This window comes from Pristis pectinata, chromosome 23 (genome assembly GCF_009764475.1).
Source record: "Pristis pectinata isolate sPriPec2 chromosome 23, sPriPec2.1.pri, whole genome shotgun sequence".
NCBI classification, from domain to species: Eukaryota; Metazoa; Chordata; class Chondrichthyes; order Rhinopristiformes; family Pristidae; genus Pristis; species Pristis pectinata.
Window position 1 is genome coordinate 5,515,631 of NC_067427.1, and position 21,217 is coordinate 5,536,847.

The following is a 21,217-nucleotide window of genomic DNA, read 5'->3' on the forward strand; positions in this document are numbered from 1 at the left end:
ATCATTCTTTGAGATCAGGCCAGCAGGAGATGAAAGGGATTTGTCTGTTGCCAAGCCAATGAACTTTCTTGAGTGACACAGTTGCTCATACAGCTTCCAGACTTAGTGTTGGATGTAAATAAGTCACTGCTTGCCCTCGAGAAGCCAAAAACACCAGAGTGTGATCTGTTTCCAGGTGGAGCGGAGCCATACAGCAGGTGAACAGACCCTTCACCCCATGATCATGTTGACCATCAAGCACCCATTCAACACTAAATGAATCCCATTACATTCTGTCCACGTTTCCATCAACTCCCGCCCACATTCCATGACTCTGGGGCAATTTACAGCAGGCATTTAGCCTGCCAACCCATGAGTCTTTGGGATGTGTGGGAGGAAGCTGGAGCGCCAAGGAGAAACCCATGCGGTCACAGGGTGAACGTGCAAACTCCATACAGACAGCGTCGGAGGTCAGGATTGAACCCGGGTCGCTGGAGCTGTGAGGCAGTGGTTTTACCAGCTGAGCCACCTTGCCACCCTCCAGGTGTTTTCTATAAGCTCATTCATGGGATGTTGCCTTTGAATGGGGTGGGTATCTGAGCCAGTGGTTAAAGGTCACTACAAGTGGTCTGGAGTCGCATATATACAGCACAGCAGGTCCCCTTCCCTGAAGAACAGCACCAAACCAGATGGGGTTTATGACAGTTTGGTAAATTTATGGACATTGTGACCAGTTTTCTAATTCTTGGTCTATTTATTTATTTAATGAAATTTTTCTCTGGTGTCTTCGGATTTTAACTCGGATTTCTGGACCATTCTTGCAAGGCTCCAGATTACTCATACTCTGCATCAAAGTCGTCTTCTTTCTGCAAGAGGAATAACATCCTGTTGGGACTCAGAGACAGACTGACACAGCACCAAGGAACACCACACACACCACTGTAACAGCTGCTCAACTTGTTCATCCACACAAATGTCAGCTGCCACACTGCTCCTCGTGGAGTTCTATTGCCCCCTTGTGGTTCTAGCATTTGTTGCAGCTTTACAATCCAACAAATCCCTTGGAATTGGTTTATTATCAATTCATTACACAGTGCATTGAGGTAGTACAAGGTAAAACAATACAAAATGCAGAGTAAGGTGTTACAGTTACAGAGAAAGTGCAGTGCAGGCAGACAATAAGGAGCAAGGTCATGAAGAAAATGTAAAAGAACATTCTTAGAGACAGAATTTAGATTTAAAAGAGTAGAACGATTATAGTAGCAGTAATGAGAGAGCAGCATGAAACAAGTTGCCACGCTCCAGCATCATTGACAACCAGAACATTTAGATTCCATTAATTTTTTTAAAATCTGGAATTAAAAATTAATATCGGTAACCCTGACAATGACCAGATTGTCACCTGGTTTGCTTGTGTCTGTCAGGGAAGGAAATCTGCCATTATTATCCAGTCTATATGTGACCCCAGGCCCACAGCAGTATAACAATAAAAACAGAAAATGCTGGTACAACTCAGCAAGTCAGACAGCATCTGCGGAAAGTGAAACAGTTAACGTTTCATGGGATCCTTCACTGGTGGGCCGAAGGGCCCGTTTTGTGCTGTGCTGTATGGTTCTATGAAACCTTTCAGATTTCCAGCATCTGCAGTTCTTTTGACTTTCACCTACAGTCATAAGCTTGACTTTTAACTGCCCTCTGAAAAGCCCCTGAAGGAATTCACCCGGTCCAAGAGTAACTTGGGAATCACGATGCCAGGAAAATACTCTTTTCAAATTTGGCTTTAAACTCTGCTGACCTGAAACCGTCACTCTATTCCTGCTGCCACAGATGCTGCCTGACCTGGTGGACATTTTCTGTCTTTATTATTTTTAACAGTGCCTCATGAATCCTTTTGCAATGAAGTCATAGAAGGTTTTGAAAAGTCTGCCTGCTTCAGGACATTATTCGCAGTTACTCTCAAAACCTGACAGCTTCACTTGCTGCTGAACTACGACAATACTGCAAACTTAGGTTGTCCTTGTCCAAAGGAAGATGACCTCTCTGTCTGACACTGATCTGGAGGTAAACAACAAGGCCCCATACAACACATAAACCTCATCCATTGCAAATCAGCCAGGTGCACAAACCAGAACAAGCCCCACCCACCAAACTCCCCTGGAAAACTTTGATTGACAGCAAAGCCGCACCCAAGCTTCACTGTCTGTCAAAACTATTCAGCTTTTTCAATGTTTCTGAACGTCCTTGACACTTTTATAAGCTCCTAAAATTTTTTTAAAACTGAAAATAACTTAATAACATTTAAAACAATTAAAACAGTACTGCAAATAAAAATAATTTGTAAAATTGTAATATACCTTACTTATTTTTGCAGTTATTTTTCACAAGGTATAAGAAGTCGAAGCAGGAGAAGACAGTCCCTGAGCCCGCCCTGCCATACAGTAAGATCACGGCTGATGTGATCTTGCCTTCACTCCACTTTCCAGGCTTGTTCTCCCATAACACTGACTCCAGACCAAAAATGTATCAGTGTCAGTCTCGAATATATTCAGTGACTCCACTTCCACAGATCTCTGGCTGCAGGAATTCCAAAGATTCACAGAATCCTGAGAGAGGAATTTCCACCTCATCTCTGATTTAAGTGGGCAAACCCATCCCCTGACTCTGGAATGCCCTACAAGCAGCCATAAATCTCCATCGAACTGTGTGGGCTCACGGTGCAGGATCCGAGCACAGATTCCCCAGTGTAAGTGCTGCACATGAGAGCAACTAGGAATCTTTGGCATCGATCAGCCCAGAAATATTGGGGCTACCGCACTTGGATGAGAATCTCGAATTTGCCAACAGTTATGAGACTGCAGCTTCATCAGAGAAAACCTAAAACACAAGGTGATTATATCACAGCTTGAAGAAGGAATGATTCGTCCCCCTTTAGGTTACATGCAGACCCAAGGAAATCTGAAGCCAAGAGCTTTGGCTGATGTCACCTTTGCAATGACGGCAGCTTTGACAGAACAACACCACCTTTTAAATTGACCTGGTTACATGGTAAAGTACTTTTGTTTAACAGAAGGTGGCTATTCAGCCCTTCATGTCTGACCTGGTCAAACTTGCCTGCATTGACAAAGGAGGTGCTACTGTCCCACAGAGAAACAAGGATGCGCTGGCAGAGGACATAGTGGAGGCAGATACAATGAAACGATTAAAATGCATTTGGTGAGGGTGCAGAAGAGGTTCACCAGGATGCTGCCTGGATTAGAGAGTATTAGCTATAAAGAGAGGTTGGACAAATTTGGATTATTTCCTCTGGAGTGTTGGAGGCTGAGGGGAGATCGGGTGTAAAATGAGAGGCATCGACAGGGTAGACAGTCTTTTTTTCCCAGGGTAGAAATGTCAAATACTAGAGGGCAAAGATTTAAGGCAACAGGGGGTAAGTTCAAAGGAGATGTGCAGGACAAGGTTTTCTACACAGAGAGTGGTGGGTGCCTGGAATGGGCTGCCAGGGGTTGAGGTGCAAGCAGAAATTACATTTAAGAAGCATTTAGACTGACCCATGAACAGGCAGGGAATGGAGGGTTATAGACCTTATGTAGGTAGATGGGATGGTGAGATTGCCATTATGGTCAGCACAGACGTGATGGGCCGAAGGGCCTGTTCCTGTGCTGTACGATCCAATGATTCTCCTGAGCCTCATCCCACCTTCCAGAACTGGGACCCTGAACTGCACGTCACAGTTCCGAGTGCACATACGAGTACTTTTCAAGTCGAAAGAGTCCAATCAGGGGTCTTCTGTGTGGTGGAGGCTGATACGTTGGTCAAGTTCAAGAGGTTGTTAGATAAGCATATGGAGGAATTTAGTATAGAGGGATATGTGGGAGGAAGGGGTTAGATAGTCTTAGGAGTGGTTTGAAGGTCAGCACAACATGGTGGGCCGAAGGGCCTGTATTGTGCTGTATTGTTCTATGGTTCTATGGTAGGAACAGCAGCAGGTAATTGATGCACAGGAAGATCCCACGAATTGCATGCTGGTAAATAACTGGGCTCAGGCTGTCCTTGGGTAGCGAACAGGTTCCATTTTCACAGATGTCCTGAAGTCGATTTTGTCCATAAGTCAGAAAATACACAAAAATCATTTGATAAGGTAACCATACCTCCACGGTATTGTAGTGATGTCGCCAGGACCAGAGGGCCTGAATTACAGGGAGAGCTTGGCCATATTCCCTGGACCATAGGAGAATGAGGGGTGACCTTACAGAGTTGTACAAAATGACAAGAGGCATAGATAAGGTGGGGTGGTAACAGTCTTTTCCCCAGGGTAGGGGAGTCCAAAACTAGAGGGGCAGAGGTTTATGGTGAGAGAGGGGCAAGATTTAAATGGAGCCTGAGGGACAACTTTTTCACACAGAGGATGGTGAGTATCTGGAATGAGCTGCCAGAGGAAGTGGTTGAGGCAGGTACAATAGTATCATTTGGATAGGTACATGGAGGGGCCGGGCTTGGAGGGATATGGGCAGAACGCGGGAAATTGGGACAAGCTGGGTGTGCACCGTGGTCAGCATGGACTGGTTGGGCCAAATGGCCTGTATCTATACTGCATTGCTCTATGACTATAGATGAATGGCATCAAAAGCACATCAGACTGATCAGAAAGAACAATCACTAAAAGTTGAGAGAGAGAGGAAACTGGTTCTGCCCTTCGTAGGAACAGACGTGCGAACGTACGTCGGACTTTTGCTTTGAGTGATATTATGGGAGCTCACTCGTATGTAGGGATGCCCATGAATTGGGTGTCTGTAACCCGGGGACTGCCTGTAATCTGCTTACTGAGGAGACACAAAAGATGGCAGATGCCAGAATCCCCAAGCAAAAAACAAACTTCTGGAGGAACTCAACGGGTTGAGCAGCATCTGTGGAGGCAGAGGGATGGTCAACATCTGGGGTCGAGACCCTGCATCAGGACTTCATTGTTTACTGAGGCCGGATGAGCAGTAAGCATTAGCAAGGACCCTGGGGTGACTGCCTGCTCTTGGGTTGCTGGAGGTTGCATTTACATCCACCAAGGTGAGCAAAGAATGCCTCAGTTTAACATCACCCCAACAGTGCAGCCCCGAGACACAAGATGCACTGATGAGGCTTTACAAGGCGTTGGTCAGACCACATCTGGAATACTGTGAGCAATTTTGGGCCCCGTATCTAAGGAAGGATGTGCTGGTCCTGGAGAGGGTCCAGAGGAGGTTCACAAACTGATCCCAGGAATGAAAGGCTTAACATATGAGGAGCATTTGATGTCTCTGGGCCTGTACTCGATGGAGTTCAGAAGGATGAGGGGGGATCTCATTGAAACCTACTGAATACTGAAAGGCCTGGACAGAGTGGATGTGGAGAGGATGTTTCCATCAGCAGGAGAGTCTAGGCTCCGAGGGCACAGCCTCAGAACAAAGGGACGTCCCTTTAAAACTGAGATGAGGAGTAATTTCTTCAGCCAGAGGGTGGTGAATCTGTGGAATTCGTTGCCACAGAGGGCTGTGGAGGCCAAGTCATTGGGTATATTTAAGGCAGAGGTTGATAGGTTCTCGGTTGGTAAGGGGGTTGAGGGTTACGGAGAGAAGGTGGGAGAATGGGGTTGATCAAAGAAATCAGCCATGATTGAATGGTAAAGCAGACTCCATGGGCCGAATGGCCTAATTCTGTTCCTGTATCTTATGGTCTTAAGAGACTGCAGATGCTGGAATCTGGAGCAACAAGCAAACTGCTGGAGAACTCAGTGGGTCAGGCAACATCTGTGGGAGGAAATGGACAGTTGACGTTTCAGGTCGAGATGCTTCCTCTGGACTGTAAGCAGTGCAGCTCTCCCTCTGTGCTCCACTGAGGGGTCAGACTAGTACATAGGCTCCAGTGTTGTGCATGGATTCCACGACCCACTGACTGAGGCCTGAGATTGGAATTAGAACTGAGTCACAGAAACTGACATGAAAGTGCAGCCAAAACTTATGGTGATACGAGGTACGATTTGTGATCCAGGGCACATGCACAAAATTGCTTTCCACACTACCGCTGTGATAGAAACACCTGAAATATTCCTGGATTCCACTTGTATTTCTCGACAACTCTGATGAAATCCCATATTTCCTTTGGGGAGGTTGATGGAGGCCACTCATGTTGCAACTCCAATCCCTCCTGACAAGGTATAGAAGTGTAAGAAGCTGCAGAGAGTAGTGGACTCAGCCCAATATGTCACAGGCATATCCCTCCCCACCATCGGTGGTACCTACAGGAGGCGCTGCCTCAAGAAGGCAACGTCCATCATCAAAGATCCCCACCATCCGGGTCATGCCATCTTCTCACAGCTACCAGGAGGTATGGAAGCCTGAAGTCCCACGCCACCAGGTTCAGGAACAGCTACTTCCCTTCAACCATTCGGTTCTTGAACCAACCGGCACAACCCTAATCACTACATCAGTACAGTGACACTATGACCGCTTTGCACTGAAATGGACTTTCTTTTGTTTTAAATTGTGCTCTTTCTTGTAAAAAGTGTGTATAATTTATGTTTATGTTATGCTTTGCTTATGAATGCTGCTTACATGTTGCTATGTGCCTGTGATGCTGCTGCAAGTAAGTTTTCCATTGCACCTGTGCACACATGGACTTGGGCATCTGACAATAGACTTGACTTTGACTTTTACAAACTTAGCTTGTTCACTTCATTTTAACTCTGCTGCCAGTATATTTATCTTGCATCTTAAACCAACATTAAAGTGTTATGCTTGGATAACAATTGAGATATTCCTGGAAATGGATCAGGTTTCAGTTTGACTGCTGGGTGGGCTTTGATCTATTTACACTGATGGTGGATTTGGCAGCTGGCAGGTCATGGTCAGAAGTCCCTGCGATCAGAAGCGTCTCGAAAGGAGAAAACTGGCAACTGGTGACAACATCCAACATCCCCTAGAGAACAAGATGAAAGGTAGTCAGTCACTGAAAATGGGTCCCAGATAAGAGAGGTCTGTCACAAGATGGGAAACATCTCTATCAATGATGCAACCAGGGGGACCAAAGGTCATTTTTCTAAGTTTGCTGATGATACGAAAACTGGTGGGATATTGGTGGGGAAGAGGATGTAAAGCGGCTTCAGGGGATACGGACAAACTGAGAACATGTGATGTACATTGGTATTGGTATTGGGTTCTTGACCTCACAATCTACCTCATTATGACCTTGCTCCTTATTGTCTGCACTTTCTCTGTAGCTGTGACACTATATTCTGCCTTCTGTTATTGCTTTTCCCTTGAGCTACTTCGATGTACTGTTGTGATGAAATGATCTGTATGGATGGCTTGCAAAACAAAGTTTTTCACTGTACCTCAGTACATGTGACAATAATAAACCAATTTACCAATTTACCATTGGTTTATTATTGTCACATGTACCGGGATGCAGTGAAACGCTTTTGTTTGCGAGCCATCCAGACAGTTCATGCCCTACATAAGCACATCGAGGTAGTAAAAAGGAAAACAGAATGCAGAATTGTGGTGTACATAACAGAAGGGCAGTGTATTTGTTAAATGGTGTCGGATCCAGTTATTTTCGAATCCGCAGGTTCTTTCAGGAGTCCAGGAACGAGTTGAAAACAACTTGGTGCTTCACAAAGTTTTATTGGAAAAATTTAAAACAAAGAAACAGTCACAGAGCACATGGCACTGGCTTTACTACTGGGAGATGAGCCGAGATAAAAGGAACTAAAGATGAGCTATGGCCGGGGGAAGAGAGCAAGGGAAGAGAAGATAAGCAAGAGAGAGATGGAGACAAGAGAGTGATTAACAAAATGACACTTTTTATCCCTGAGATAAGAGGTAGTCCTTAGCTAACAATAGTCCAACCAGGAAACCTATTAGATACCTGTGGCAAAACCAACCAATAAGAAAACACATATTCACCTGATGGATGAGCCAATAAGCTAGGAAGTGGCCATTCCTTGTGCAGCCACTTGAGGTGTATTAAACACTATACATGTGAAAAAACTACTTAAGACAGTCGAATCCAACAATGGTGAGAGATTGGGTAGTGTTGATGTTCAAAGGAACCTGATGAAATTCATTGAAGGCCAGCATGCAGAGATACCAAGCAATTCAGAGGGCAAATGGCTTGTTAGCCTTTGTTTTAATGAGTGGATTCAAATATAAGATTAAGAAAGTTTTGATTCAGTAGTATTGGGCCTTGGTGAGACTGCACTTGGAGTATAGTGGATAGCTTTGCTCTCCTTACCTAAGACAGGATGTACTTGCCATAGAGGGAGTACAGTGAGGATTCACTCAACTGGTACCAGGGACGACAGGTTTGCTGCATGAGGAGAGACTGAGAGACTGGGACTGCATTCTCTGGACTTAGGAGGTCTCATTGAAATATACAGATGTGGGGACGATGTTTCCCCCGACTGGGGAGTATAGGACTATGGGTCACAGTGTAGACCACTTAGGACTGAGATGAGGAGAAACTTCTTCAATCAAAGAACACAATAGGAGTAGGAGTAGGTCACTGGGCCCTTCAAACCTGCCCTGCCATTCAATATGATCATGGCTGATCTATGCTGGCCTCATCTCCTCTTCTGTGTCATACCTCCATACGCCTCTGTTCCTCCATCTTTCAGATATTTATCCAGCTCCATTTTGAGCACTTGTCTTGATCCCGCTTCCACCACCCACTGGGCAGAGAATTCCAGAGATTCCCTGCCCTCTATGAGAAGAAATTTCTGTGTACCTTGGCTTTAAATAACCAGCACTTTTCTTGCAGTTCTCTCCCCTTGTTCGAGACTCTCCCACTGGTGAAAACATCTCAACATCTACCTGTCAAGCCCCCTGAGGAGCTTATATGTTTGAATAAGGTCACACTGCCTTCTTCTAAACTCCAAGACTCACAGGCTGAAACTGCTTCGTCTCTCTTGGTAGGACAACCTTCTCATCCCAGGAGTTAGCTTGAGGGAATCTGTTTTCTCCCCTATCCTTTTTAAGGTAAGGGGACCAAAAATGTGCGCAGTATTCCAGGTGTGGCCTCACCAACACCCCGCACAACTGCAGCAAAACCTTCCTGTTCTTAAACTCCAACCCCTTTGCAATGAAAGCCAACATTCTGTTTTCCTTCTTAACTACTAGTTGGACCTGCCTGCTAGTTTTTTGTGATTCATGCAATAGGACACCTAGATCCTACAACCATCAGGCTCCTGAACCGACCTGCACAACCCTAACCCTACCTCAGCAAGGGAACACTACAGACCACCTCTTGCACTACCATGGACTTGTCTCTGATTGTGTCTTTTGTTTTGCACAAAGACCATGCTTTTGCACAATCTTTTCTTACACTGTATGGTATAACTTGTGTATAATTTATATTCTGTGTGTTGTCTGTACCTATGTGTCTGTGATGCTGCACCTCACCGTACATGTGCACACAACAATAAACTCCACTTGCTTTGACTTGATCCCTCTGTACATCACTGACTTGCAACCTCCCTCCAGTTAGAGGGTGGTGAACCTTTGAAAACCTCTGACAGGTTGTGGCAGCTCAGTGGTTGTGTTCATTCAGAACAGATCGATAGATTTTTGCACTTTAAAGCAATCACATGAAATGGGGAAAGTGCCACCCTCCCGGGTCATTCTCTCTTCTCCCCCCTCCCATCAGGCAGAAGATACAGGAGCCTGAGGGCGCGTACCACCAGGCTCAAGGACAGCTTCTATCCCACGGTGATAAGACTATTGAACAGTTCCCTTATGTGATGAGATGGACTCTTGCCCTCACAATCTACCTTGTTTGACCTTGCACCTCATTGTCTACCTGCAATGCACTTCCCTGTAGCTGTGACACTTTACTCTGCATTCTGTTATTGTTTTACCCTGTACTACCTCAATGCTCTGTATAATGAATTGATCTGTATGAACGGTATGCAAGACAAGCTTTTCACTGTACCTCGGTACAAGTAATAATAATAAACCAATTCCAATACCAAAGTGACACTGAGGTAGAAGGTCGGCCGTGTTCTCAATGAAGAGATTATCCCTGCTTCTACTTATGGTCTTGTGTTCTTAAACATCTATTTTGTACGAAAACAATGCTGGGACATGAAACTTCCGATTCTACCTGAACATTAAGATCTCAGTTAAAATATCACTTGGTTCTAGCCTTGTTAAACTTGAATACTTAAGTCAGATAATCACCCACCATAACCCTGGTGTATTGGAGGTCGTGGGAGAAATACCTCAAGTATTTTCTTACACGTTCCATCTTCACAGTCCCAAATTCGAATCTAGGGGATCGGATAAAGAGAGTGGGTCAGGCTTGCAGTCCGTGGTCTGAAGTAGGGCAGCTCAACGTTCCTGGTTTCAATTGAGGTGGAGAGGGGGTGGGGGATAAAAATGGGGGATGGTCGCAATAATGGGTGAAGAAGCAGCTGAAATGATTCAATGATCGTACCTTTCCATCCTGGGCTGCCGTCACCAGGAGAATTGCATCCGGGGAGAATGAGAGGGTCACCACTGGCCCAGCGTGCTCCTCCAGGACAAAGATCAGGATCCCTTTCTTTGGATCCCACACACGGACAGTCTTATCCCAGGAGCCAGAAGCCTAGGAAACAATCAGAAGGGGTGCACGTGACAGGTTGGGGTTTTGTTAGTACAAAATTGGGCAAATTTTCCACCAGACTTTGTGTTTTATTTTCTCAACCCGACCCCCCCCCCCCCATCCCAAAGGCGAGGACATCATGTGTAATGGTTACACCTGTTTCTTGTTGCCCAACCCAAGGGATTATCTATGGAAGGGCCACATTGGACCATATAACACCTCTTTCCTCGTGGTGTTTGACTGTTTCAAGTCCTCCTGGGACCTGCCCATCTTCCACCCTCCATAAACAAGCTTATCCAGACCTCTGACATGTTCATTCGTCACCCCGACCTACACTGGGCTCCGGTTGACCAATACCACCATGTTATAATTCTCAATTCTTCCATGGTCTCTCTTCTCATCTCTGAAACTTCTTCCAGTCCTGTAACCCTCACAACATCAGCCCTTCTTGTCTTCCCACAACTCTATCCCTCTTCCTGAATGAAAAAATGAATTGATTTATTGTCGTCAGGCTTTTGTATCTTCTGTCCGATGGGAGGGAGGAGAAGAGAGAATAACCAGGGTGGGTGGGGTCCTTGTCATAATCATGTCGGCTGCTTTCCAGAGGCAACGGGAAGTGTAGACAGAGTCAATGGAGGGAGGGCTGGTTTGCCTGATGGACTGGGCTGTGTCCACAGCTCTGCAGTTTCTTTAAGAAGCCTTTAAGAAGCTTCTCGAAGCCCATCTTGGGCCAAGTTTTTGGTGATATCATATTAAATTTTATTTGAGAACACTCACGTGAAGCAAGCAGAGGATTGTTTTCATGGTGTAAAAGGGCTCATATAGGGAATGGTGCTTTTTATTGCAAATACTTCCAAAGTAAGTCTTCAGAAGCAGGAAGTAAATGGACTTCCTTCACCCGGGTGACAATGTCGAGGAATATTACGGGCCGGAGTGGCTCGGGGTGACTCCACACCTTGGCTTCAGTCAAGGGGTGAGGGTGTGCCTGCTCCCTTCAGTCCCTGCACTTTCTACCAATCCTCACAGATCCGCTCACCAGCATTCCAACGCCAGAAAACGCAACACAGCTCACGTTGCTCGTGTGACCTTGCAAAGACATCTTGCGTTTCAGACTTCGTACGTTCCACACGACGACTGTATGATCCCAGGATCCGGTAGCCTGTGGAAGGAAAATGATGCTTTATGCCAGGGGATCTCCAACACTGAGGTGGGCCTGGCTCTTTTATAAGGTTTCTTTATTAGTCACATGTACATCGAAACACACGGTGAAATGCATCTTTTGCATTGAGTATTCTGGGGGCAGCCCACAAGTGTCGCCACGCTTCCGGCACCAACATAGCACGCCCACAACTTCCTAACCCGTACGTCTTTGGAACGTGGGAGGAAACCGGAGCACCCAGAGGAAACCCACGCAGACACAGGGAGAACGTACAAACTCCTTACAGACAGCGGCTGGAATTGAACCCGGGTCGCTGGCGCTGTAATAGCGTTACGCTAACCGCTACACTACCGTGTAACATGTGGTCAGAAACCAGGCCACTGGTGAATGCATTAACTACCAAAGAGAACCAACAGTTTCAAAATACCTTTTAGGAGTGCCACGTAATGCCCATATCACAGCTCAGTCTTTGCATTTGCTTCTCCTGCCAATTATCTGCCCTAACTGTGGTTCCCGATTTGCCGGCACTCAGTGAAGGAGGGTGGGGGGGGCAACAGGGAGCCTGACTGCCGCTTGAGGTGGTTCCTCTACTAACTGTAACCTAACTCCATGTACCCACTGTTTCTCTATTCCTTAACAAAGACCTGTCATAATTACAACTCACAACTGAGCCAGGATTAATTACTGGAGACACAAGAGACTGCAGATGCTGGAATCTGGAGCAATAAGCAAACTGCTGGAGGAACTCAGGCAGCATCCGTGGGGAGAAGTGGACACGCAGGGTCTCGACTCGAAATGGCAACCGTCCATTTCTCACCACACATGCTGCCTGACCCGCTGAGTTCCCCCGGCAGTTTGTTTTTAGGATTAATTACGAGAACTTTAAATTTCTACAACCCTCCCCTTGTGGAGAGGTTTCCTTAATCACACTCCTGAAAGGTTTGGATCTAATTTTTAAGCAATGCCCTCTGGTCCTCGGCTCCCCAGCCTTTAAGGATCGTCCCCTCTTTCAGTTTCCTTTAATATCTTAAAAGTTAAATCACTGTGAACTGAAATTCCAGGAAGCACAATCCTGATTGGAAAAATACAAAAGCAGAAAACTGCAGATGCTGGGAGTCTGAAATTTAAAAAAAGTGCTTGAAACATTCAGCGGGTCAGACAGCATCTGTGGAGAAACATTTCGGGTCAATGACTCAACTGATTCTGATGCAAGGTCTTTCACCCGAAACGTTAGCCCTGTTTCTCTCTCCACAGCTGCTGCCTGACCTGCAAAGTATCTCCAGCATTTTTCAGTTTGTAATCCGAGCTGGCGTCGTCTCTCGTCCAATCCAAGTATCATTGTGGTAAGGGCTTTGTGCCCTTCCTGAGTACTCCTGACAGTCACTCTGCGGGGACTCTGGCTCATTTTCACCAGAGCTTCAAATTCACAACTTAAGCCTCCAATTCTCTCACTGTCGTTAAATGTGTCAGAGCCCAGCTCTCTGACCAAACTTTTACATACCTCTTCTGCCAAGTGGTTCATCATCCACTCTTTATACCTTTCATACATGTTTAATTTTTTACCACATTTAAAATTCCTTGCAGCTTCGTCTACTTTGATGGGTGTTTTATAACGGTGTGCTGTATATAACTGGCGGTACAGTGAAGTATAACAGTAAAGTAAACCAGGTTACCAAATATTCTCCATTCTTTGAAAAATCACAGGCTTTAATGACGTTCCGATGTTTAGAGAAAATCTTCACAATTTTGCCCAACTGTTTAAAATGAAGAAAATAACTTTAAATGGTTTAGAGCTGCCTGCTGCCTGGTAGAGAAGCAGTGAAAGATTAACTCCACAAATATTTTGTATACTTTTATCACAAAAACAAATTTATACCCCCCTTTGGTATAACTCCCAACACCACCATGCTCCCTGACTTTCAACCCCAATCAATTATGGTTTCAAACAAAAACAGATTTGTAAAATACAATTCCAAAAACCCTTGAGGAACAGTCTCAAGTTTCCACATAATAAATAGAATTTTAACAATGTTACTATAAACCCCTAATGGATCAAAGCAACACTGAATAACATTGTAATATGCCTTGAGACTAAATAAATAACTCCATTGTGATTCACTGAAGCGGGAATATTCCTCCAACAGTTGGTTAAAGTGTGTCACACAGATTTTCAACCCGAAATATTAATTTTGCTTCTCTTTGTAAAGATGTTGCCTGACTTGCTGATTGTTTCCAGCATTTTCTGATTTTATTTTTGTAGATTTTAACTGATCAAATTAAAGTTCTTGAAATTCATTGCAGAATCACAAGGTTTCAACATGTTTGCTGGTGCTATCTTTCACCGATGAAGACCTTGAGATATAAATCCTAATCACTGCCTGACTTCTGATGGCTTTCAACACTACTGACACTTGGAATGGGTCTATCTGTTATTTTAACTCTTCCATCATAACTGCTGAGCTTGAATTTCAAAGGAAAAGGTAACATTTAACCAGAGGAATAATACTTAACCGTGATCAAACTAAAAAAAGTGCACAGCTAACCTGTGGATCCCACAGAACAGCTTTATTGTCATAGCTTCCAGAGGCGAGCAGCTTCGAATCCTTGCTGAAGCAGACAGTCTCCACGGTCTTAGTGTGTCCTAGGAATGAGAACAGAGCAGCTTATTGGCCAGGTCAGAGAGCCATGTTCAAACATCATCAATGGAGCAGTGTTCTGTGGTCAGGGTTGGAATGTATCAGGTTCACATTTTGTGGAAAGATAAACTGATCACTAAGGCTAAAACTGGATCAGTTTATACCATTGAATTTGCTTGGGACAGTGGTGGGATGGGGTGGGGGAGAGATGGGGGTAGGGTGGTCGCCTTTATTGCTTTATTTGTGTCTGAGCTGCGCTTCACGATAGCTGCCCTGACACAGAGGCAAGATTCCACAAATCCATGGTTCAGACGAGGGAATTTTCTGCCTTCATCGTTAAAATTTTGCAGTTTCAGCGCTGTGTGGTGCGCTCTCCTGCCTCCCCCCCCCCCACCTTTCTCTGATCTCTGTGAACTAACCAGCTTCCTCCATCCTTCGACCGACCTCAGTAAATATGTGTTTTGCCCCTTGCCTTAACTTTCTTCTCTTATTTTGCCTGTCTTCCTGCTTATTCAATCTATGCAGCTGTATGTTTTCCAGAGGTCTGCTCGCATGTTTAGATGCTGCTGCTCAAAATATTGGGAGAGAATCCAGACGTAGATGACCTCCAACTGTCTCACTGTGTCTCACACCATCCAAGTTCTTCATCTCTCTGCATTCTCTTGTCATTCATGTGAATAATATCCACAGACTCAATATAATAAGTTGCAATGATATTATAATGGAGCTGAGAGACACCACATGAGTTGATCATTACTTGTCCAGTGTTGATCATCAAGGCTCAACATTTCAGCTCAAGAGACAGCAAGAACCATAAGGTTCTGATCACCTAGACTGAGAGGAGCTATTGAAGAGAAAGAGTCTTCAACCATAAAGATCCACGTGATATAGGAGGTGGTATACAGTACTCCAACTAGAACTGTCAGACTTGCCTTCAGTAGAATAAGGAGGCAAAGGATAACCTGTGAAATTAGCCGTGAGTTCGAGAAACATTTCTCCATAAACCTGTCAATATTTAGGTTTAAGTTCACAAGGATTCATTCAGGGTGGAGGCAGATGATTTGACGGGGAGACCAAGCCCTTCCCAGATGCACAAGATCAAATGCTTCTCTTAAATAATCCAATAGCAATGGAAAGAACTTGCCACACTGCATCCAAGATTTTATAAATCTGGTTATGTAGTGTCTGCAAAGATAGAACAAGCTACCTGAGATAATTGACATAAATTTAACAATATTGTAGCGGTTAAGATTAATTTCATTAATTTCTTTACGAGGTAATATTCTCCTAGTGAAACAAATTCAGTGAATCCGAACCCACAGGAATGCCTTCTTGTCTCACATGTTATAAACCCATTAGCTCACTAAATATGAATGTTAAACTAGGACTGGGAACTCTATAAGTTATAGGTGACTCTACCTTCATTATGTTTAATCAGTATCTGTACCGTTGATAGCCACAGAAAATATTCTTGTATCTGATTTTTTTTAAATTGCATTCGGCTTCTTAAAGAGGCAAAGAATATAAAAGCAAGGAAGTTATGTTAATCCCTCATAAATCATTGATTAGGCCACAGCCAAAATATTACGTCCTGTTCTGGGCACTAGGCTATGGGAGAGGATTAGGTTTGCTATGGGAGAGGAGTAGGTTTGCTGTGACCACCTACCTTCTAGAACATGCAGACAGTGGGCTTTTGCCGTGTTCCACACCCTGACAGTGCAATCGGTGGACCCACTGGCGAAGAGAGTGGAGTCAGCAGAGAATGCACAAGCCTTCACTGGGCCTGTGGGAGTAGAAATAACACCCAGAACGTCGGTTGTGGTGCATACTCTGTAGCCGTACGCTGCCAGCCAATGGCAGGAGTTTAAACAATCTGTTACATGCACAGCAACAGAACCAGGACCCCAACCGGCAATAGTGAGCCCTTCCTAACCCCAGTGACTCCATTTTGCTCTCGACGGCTCCCACCTGTAAAATACAGTGAGCAGTTTTAAACAGGATTATGTTGTTTATAAAACGTCTTCAGATCAGTTGGCTTTCTTATTAACATCTGAAAACCCCACGTTAGCACTTCCAAGGATAAAACAGTGAAGCGGAATCTTTTGACATCAGAAATAATTCACAGTTTTAACCTGCCAGCCACACCTCTCCTCATACACAGTCTCGGTTCCAGAGACACAGGAATAAACTGGTCACACAGGTGTGACACAGTTCACTGCCCAGAGTGTGGAACATCTGGTCTCAGTGACTCCCCTTCCTGATGTTCTCTGTCGCGCTGTGCTGCCGAAAGTTGGTCTTCTCTCTTGGTGACACCCCACACCAGAGATCTGTGCAAGGAAGGGAGGACTGAGCCTCTGACAGTTCCCTGTCCGAGTCTGGTGCCTGAGGCCAAGCCTCATGTGAGAGGCTGCAGGGTGCAGCTCTGGTGCACACAAAGAAAACAGAAGCAGGAGTAAGCCACTCAGCCCCTCAATCCTACCCCGCCATTCAATATGATAAGATAAGATGAGATGTCTTTATTAGTCACATGTACATCGAAACACACAGTGAAATGCATCTTCTGCGTAGAGTGTTCTGGGGGCAGCCCGCAAGTGTCGCCACGTTTCCGGCGCCAACATAGCATGCCCACAACTTCCTAACCCTTACATCTTTGTAAGACTAGATCGTGGCTGATCTAGTCTTGACCTCTTCTCCTCTTCTGTGCCAGTTCCCCAGAGCCCTCAGTTCCCTGCTCTATCTACGTCTTTAAACACCCCAACGATGCAACTATCTACAGTGGAGAGTTCCAGAGATTCACCGCTCACAAAGCTCCTACACACCTCCGTTTCCCATGATCTCCACCCCTGACCTTGTAACTATGTCCCCTCGTTTAAGGTTCTCATACTGGTGGAAACATCTCCACACCTACCCTGTCGTGTCCCCTCACATTTCAATAAGGTCACCTGGGCATTTTAGAGACCCATCACTCACACAGTCCCTGGACTGCCTCAGTAAGACATCCTCTTGCACTACCATGGACTTGTCTCTGATTGTTTGCATTATGCCTTGTTTTGTAGTCTTTTTTTCTTCACTGTCTTGTGTAATTTATGTATGATTTATGTGTTGTCTGTACCTACACGTCTGTGATGCTACTGCATGCAAGGGTTTAATTGTATCTGTACCTCACTGTACTTGTGCACATGACAATAAACTTGACTTGACTTGAACAGTAACAATGAATTCCTGACCCTGATTCTTGACGTTGGTTTGATCAGCCCGCTGTGTGTCAACCTTTCAAAGCTCCACCGTGGTAGAAAAGGACCTCAATGTGTTCTCCCCACCCCCAGCACTCTGTCACCACCTTCCTGAGCTGTGACACAGTGAATGGTCACAGCACCAGCTGCAGTCTCTCCTCTCAAACCCCTTGGGCACGGAGCCTCGTCCCTGAGGGTTAATCGTCAGACAAGGTGTTGATCACACCGGCCACTCCACATAGACTTGCCTGACCTTGAAATTTACCAGCCTCAATGATGAACCGCAGCCCAGTCCCACAGCCAGCAGATCACCAAGATCTCAACACTGAGGTGAAATGGAGACACAAGAGATTCTGCAGATGCTGGAATCTGGAGCAATACACAAAACATGCTGGAGGAACTCAGCAGGTCAGGCAGCATCCATGGAGGGAAATAAACAGTCAACGTTTCGGGCCGAGCCCCTTCATCAGGACTAGAAAGGAAGAGGGCAGAAGCCAGAATAAGAAGGTGGGGGGTGGGGGAGGAGCACACGCAGGCAGGTGACAGGTGAGTCCAGGTGATAGGTGAGTCCAGGTGAGAGGGGGAAGGTAGCTGGGTGGGGGAAGGAGGGGGAAGAAGATGTAATAAGCTGGGAGGTGACAGGTAGAAGAGGAAAAGGGCTGACGAAGAAGGAATCCGGCAGGAGAGGGCGGTGGACCATGGAATAAAGGATGGGGGAGGAGAGGAGAGGAGATGGGCAGGTCGTCAAGGCGGGGGAAGGGAGCCACAGGAATGGGGGGGGGCGGGGGCAAGAAAAAGAAGGGGTGGAGTTACTGGAAGGTAGAGAAATGAGGCCATCAGGTTGGAGACTCCGAAGGCGGAACATGAGGTGTTGTTCCAATGTCATTTTATTAAATTAATCCAGACATTCCCAACAACGGTGGATTTCTCGTGTGTGATGGAACTCATGTCATTTCCTCACTGGTGAGACGAGAGCAGCTGCTTGTTCTTCATTGGGCTGTGTTTTAACTGGAGTTTGCACCAGAAGCAGCCCCATCCCAGGAGAGATTAGATAAGCCGGTACCCCCCATCCTGCTCATAACCCCAGGGGAAGGATTCCCTTGAGACCCCACATGCGGCTGATGTTCGAACAACCAGACAGGTTCTAGTCTGGTTACCGCTTTAGCAGAATTGGAAGCCCACAGGACGGTAGGATTGGACCAGAGGCAGCAAATGGAGCAAATTTTCCCCATTGGGTTAATGTGGCTGGAACACTTGAAACCAGGTGAATCATTGGCACTGGAATCAGACGAGCACAATGTTGATGGCAAACTAGCTTCTAGAAATGAGTATTATCACTGAGTATTAAACCACTGAGAAACGAGCAAGGCAGAAATACAGACAAAATAATCCCAACACATAAAATACATCCAATAATAAAGCTGATTCATAATAGACCAGCATAAATGGCAGTGATGCTTCACTCCTGATGAGTTCAACGCCTTTTATGCACACTTTGAAAGGGAGAATAACACTACACCTGTGAGAACCCCCAGCGCATCCAGCAACCCCGTGATCTCTGTCTCGGAGGCCGACGTCAGAACATCCTTCAAGAGGGTGAACCCTTGCAAGGTGTTAAGCCCCAACGGTGTACCAGGCAGGGTACTGAAAATCTGTGCCGACCAACTAGCTGTAGTGTTCAAGGACATCTTCAACCTCTCACTGCTGCAGTCGGAGGTTCCCACCTGCTTCGAAAGGGCATCAATCATACCAGTGCCCAAGAAGAGAAGGGTGAGCTGCCTCAACAACTATCACCCGGTAGCATTCACATCTATCGTGATGAAGTGCTTTGAGTCATGGTTAGAATTAATTCCTGCCTGAGCAAGGACCTGGACCCACTGTAATTTGCCTACTGCCACACCAGGTCTACAGTGGACACAATCTAACTGGTTCTCCACTCGGCTTTGCAGCATCTAGACAACAGCAAAACATACGTCAGGCTGCTGTTTATCGATTACAGCTCGACGTTCAACATCATCATCCCCTCAGTACTAATCAACACGCTTCAAAACCTGGGCCTCTGTACCTCCCACTATAACCGGATCCTTGACTTCCTTATCGGGAGACCACAGTCAATGTGGATCGGTAATAATGTCTCCTCCTCGTTAACAATTAACACAGGCACACCTCAAGGATACGTGCTTAGCCCACTGCTCTACTGTGTCTACACTCATGACTGTGTGGCTAGGCACAGCTCAAATGCCATCTATAAATTCGCCGATCACTGTTGTTAGCAGAATCCCAGATGGTGAAGAGGAGGTGTACAGGAGTGAGGTAGATCAGCTGGTTGAGTGGTGTCGCAACAACAACCTCACACTCAACGTCAGCAAGACCAAGGAATTGATTGTGGAAGTCGGGAGAACACACACCAGTCCTCATTGAGGGGTCAGCAGTGGAAAGGGTAAGCAGCTTCAAGTTCCTGGGTGTCAATGTCTCAGAGGATCTGTCTTGGGCCCAACACATTGATGCAATCATGAAGAAGGCTCGCCAGCGGCTACTTCATTAGGAGTTTGAGGAGATTTGGTACGTCACCAAAGACTCTTGCAAATTTCTACAGATGTACAGTGGAGAGCATTCTGACTAGTTGCATCACTGCCTGGCATGGACACTCCAATGCGCAGGATCGAAAGAGGCTGCAGAGAGTTGAAGACTCAGCCAGCTCCATCACGGGCACAACCCTCCCCGCCATCGAGGACATCTTCAAGAGGCGGTGCCTCAAGAAGGCGGCATCCATCATTAAGGCCCCTTTCCACCTGGGACATGCCCTCTTCATGTTACTACCATCAGGGAGGAGGTACAGGAGCCTGAAGACCCACACTCAACGTTTCAGGAACAGCTTCTTCCCCTCTGCCATCAGATTTCTGAATGGTCCATGAACCCATGAACATTACCTCATTATTCCCCTTTTGCACTATTTCTTTATTTTTGTAATTTATAGTAATTCTTATGTCTTTATGTCTTGCACTGTACTGCTGCCGCAAAACAACAAATTTCACGACATATGTGGGTGATAATAAACCTGATTCTGATTAAAATTAGTGCAACTAAATCTGCTGTCAAATAACAAATATTCAAGGAATATCAACAAGGAGGTGAAAGATGCCTCCGAAATCTCATACCTTTGTGGCCTTTAGCTTTAACTCGACGTTTTCCACTTCCAATATCCCAGACACAAATTTTACCATCGTCAGAACCTGTTATTAGGAGGTTGCCATCCTGAGAGAAGGCACAGTGATTCACCTGCACAAAACAAACCAAGTCATTGCAAGCTCAGGAATAACCTAATCATTGTGGATTTGCAAATATTAATGAATATTCTGAAAATCAAAAAACTAAAAATGGTGGAATTTTGAAATAAATTCTGGAGGCACTCAGCAGGTCAGGCAGCATCTATGGAAAGAGAAATGGTCAACGTTTCAGGTCCAAGACCTTTCGTCATTCAGGAATGAATTAATGAATATTTTATGGTGCTTTGTCCCAAAACTAGGCTTCGGTTTGTTAGCAAGACTCACCTGAAGTGATGAGCGGATAGCGAAGTCATTCAGCACACCGAGTCTGTACAT

General features: G+C 45.6%; 1 protein-coding gene across 1 annotated transcript; it reads right to left on the reverse strand.

Annotated features, from left to right (window-relative positions):
- Positions 1 to 6,783: 6,783 nt before the first annotated feature.
- Positions 6,784 to 21,217, reverse strand: LOC127582271 (WD repeat-containing protein 38-like). The gene is made up of 7 exons (XM_052037443.1): positions 21,167 to 21,217; positions 20,774 to 20,894; positions 16,049 to 16,225; positions 14,290 to 14,387; positions 11,624 to 11,746; positions 10,441 to 10,590; positions 6,784 to 6,924 (listed from the first exon to the last, which is right to left on the reverse strand). The coding sequence occupies exons 1-7, from the start codon at positions 21,215 to 21,217 to the stop codon at positions 6,784 to 6,786; spliced, it is 861 nt and encodes a 286-aa protein (XP_051893403.1).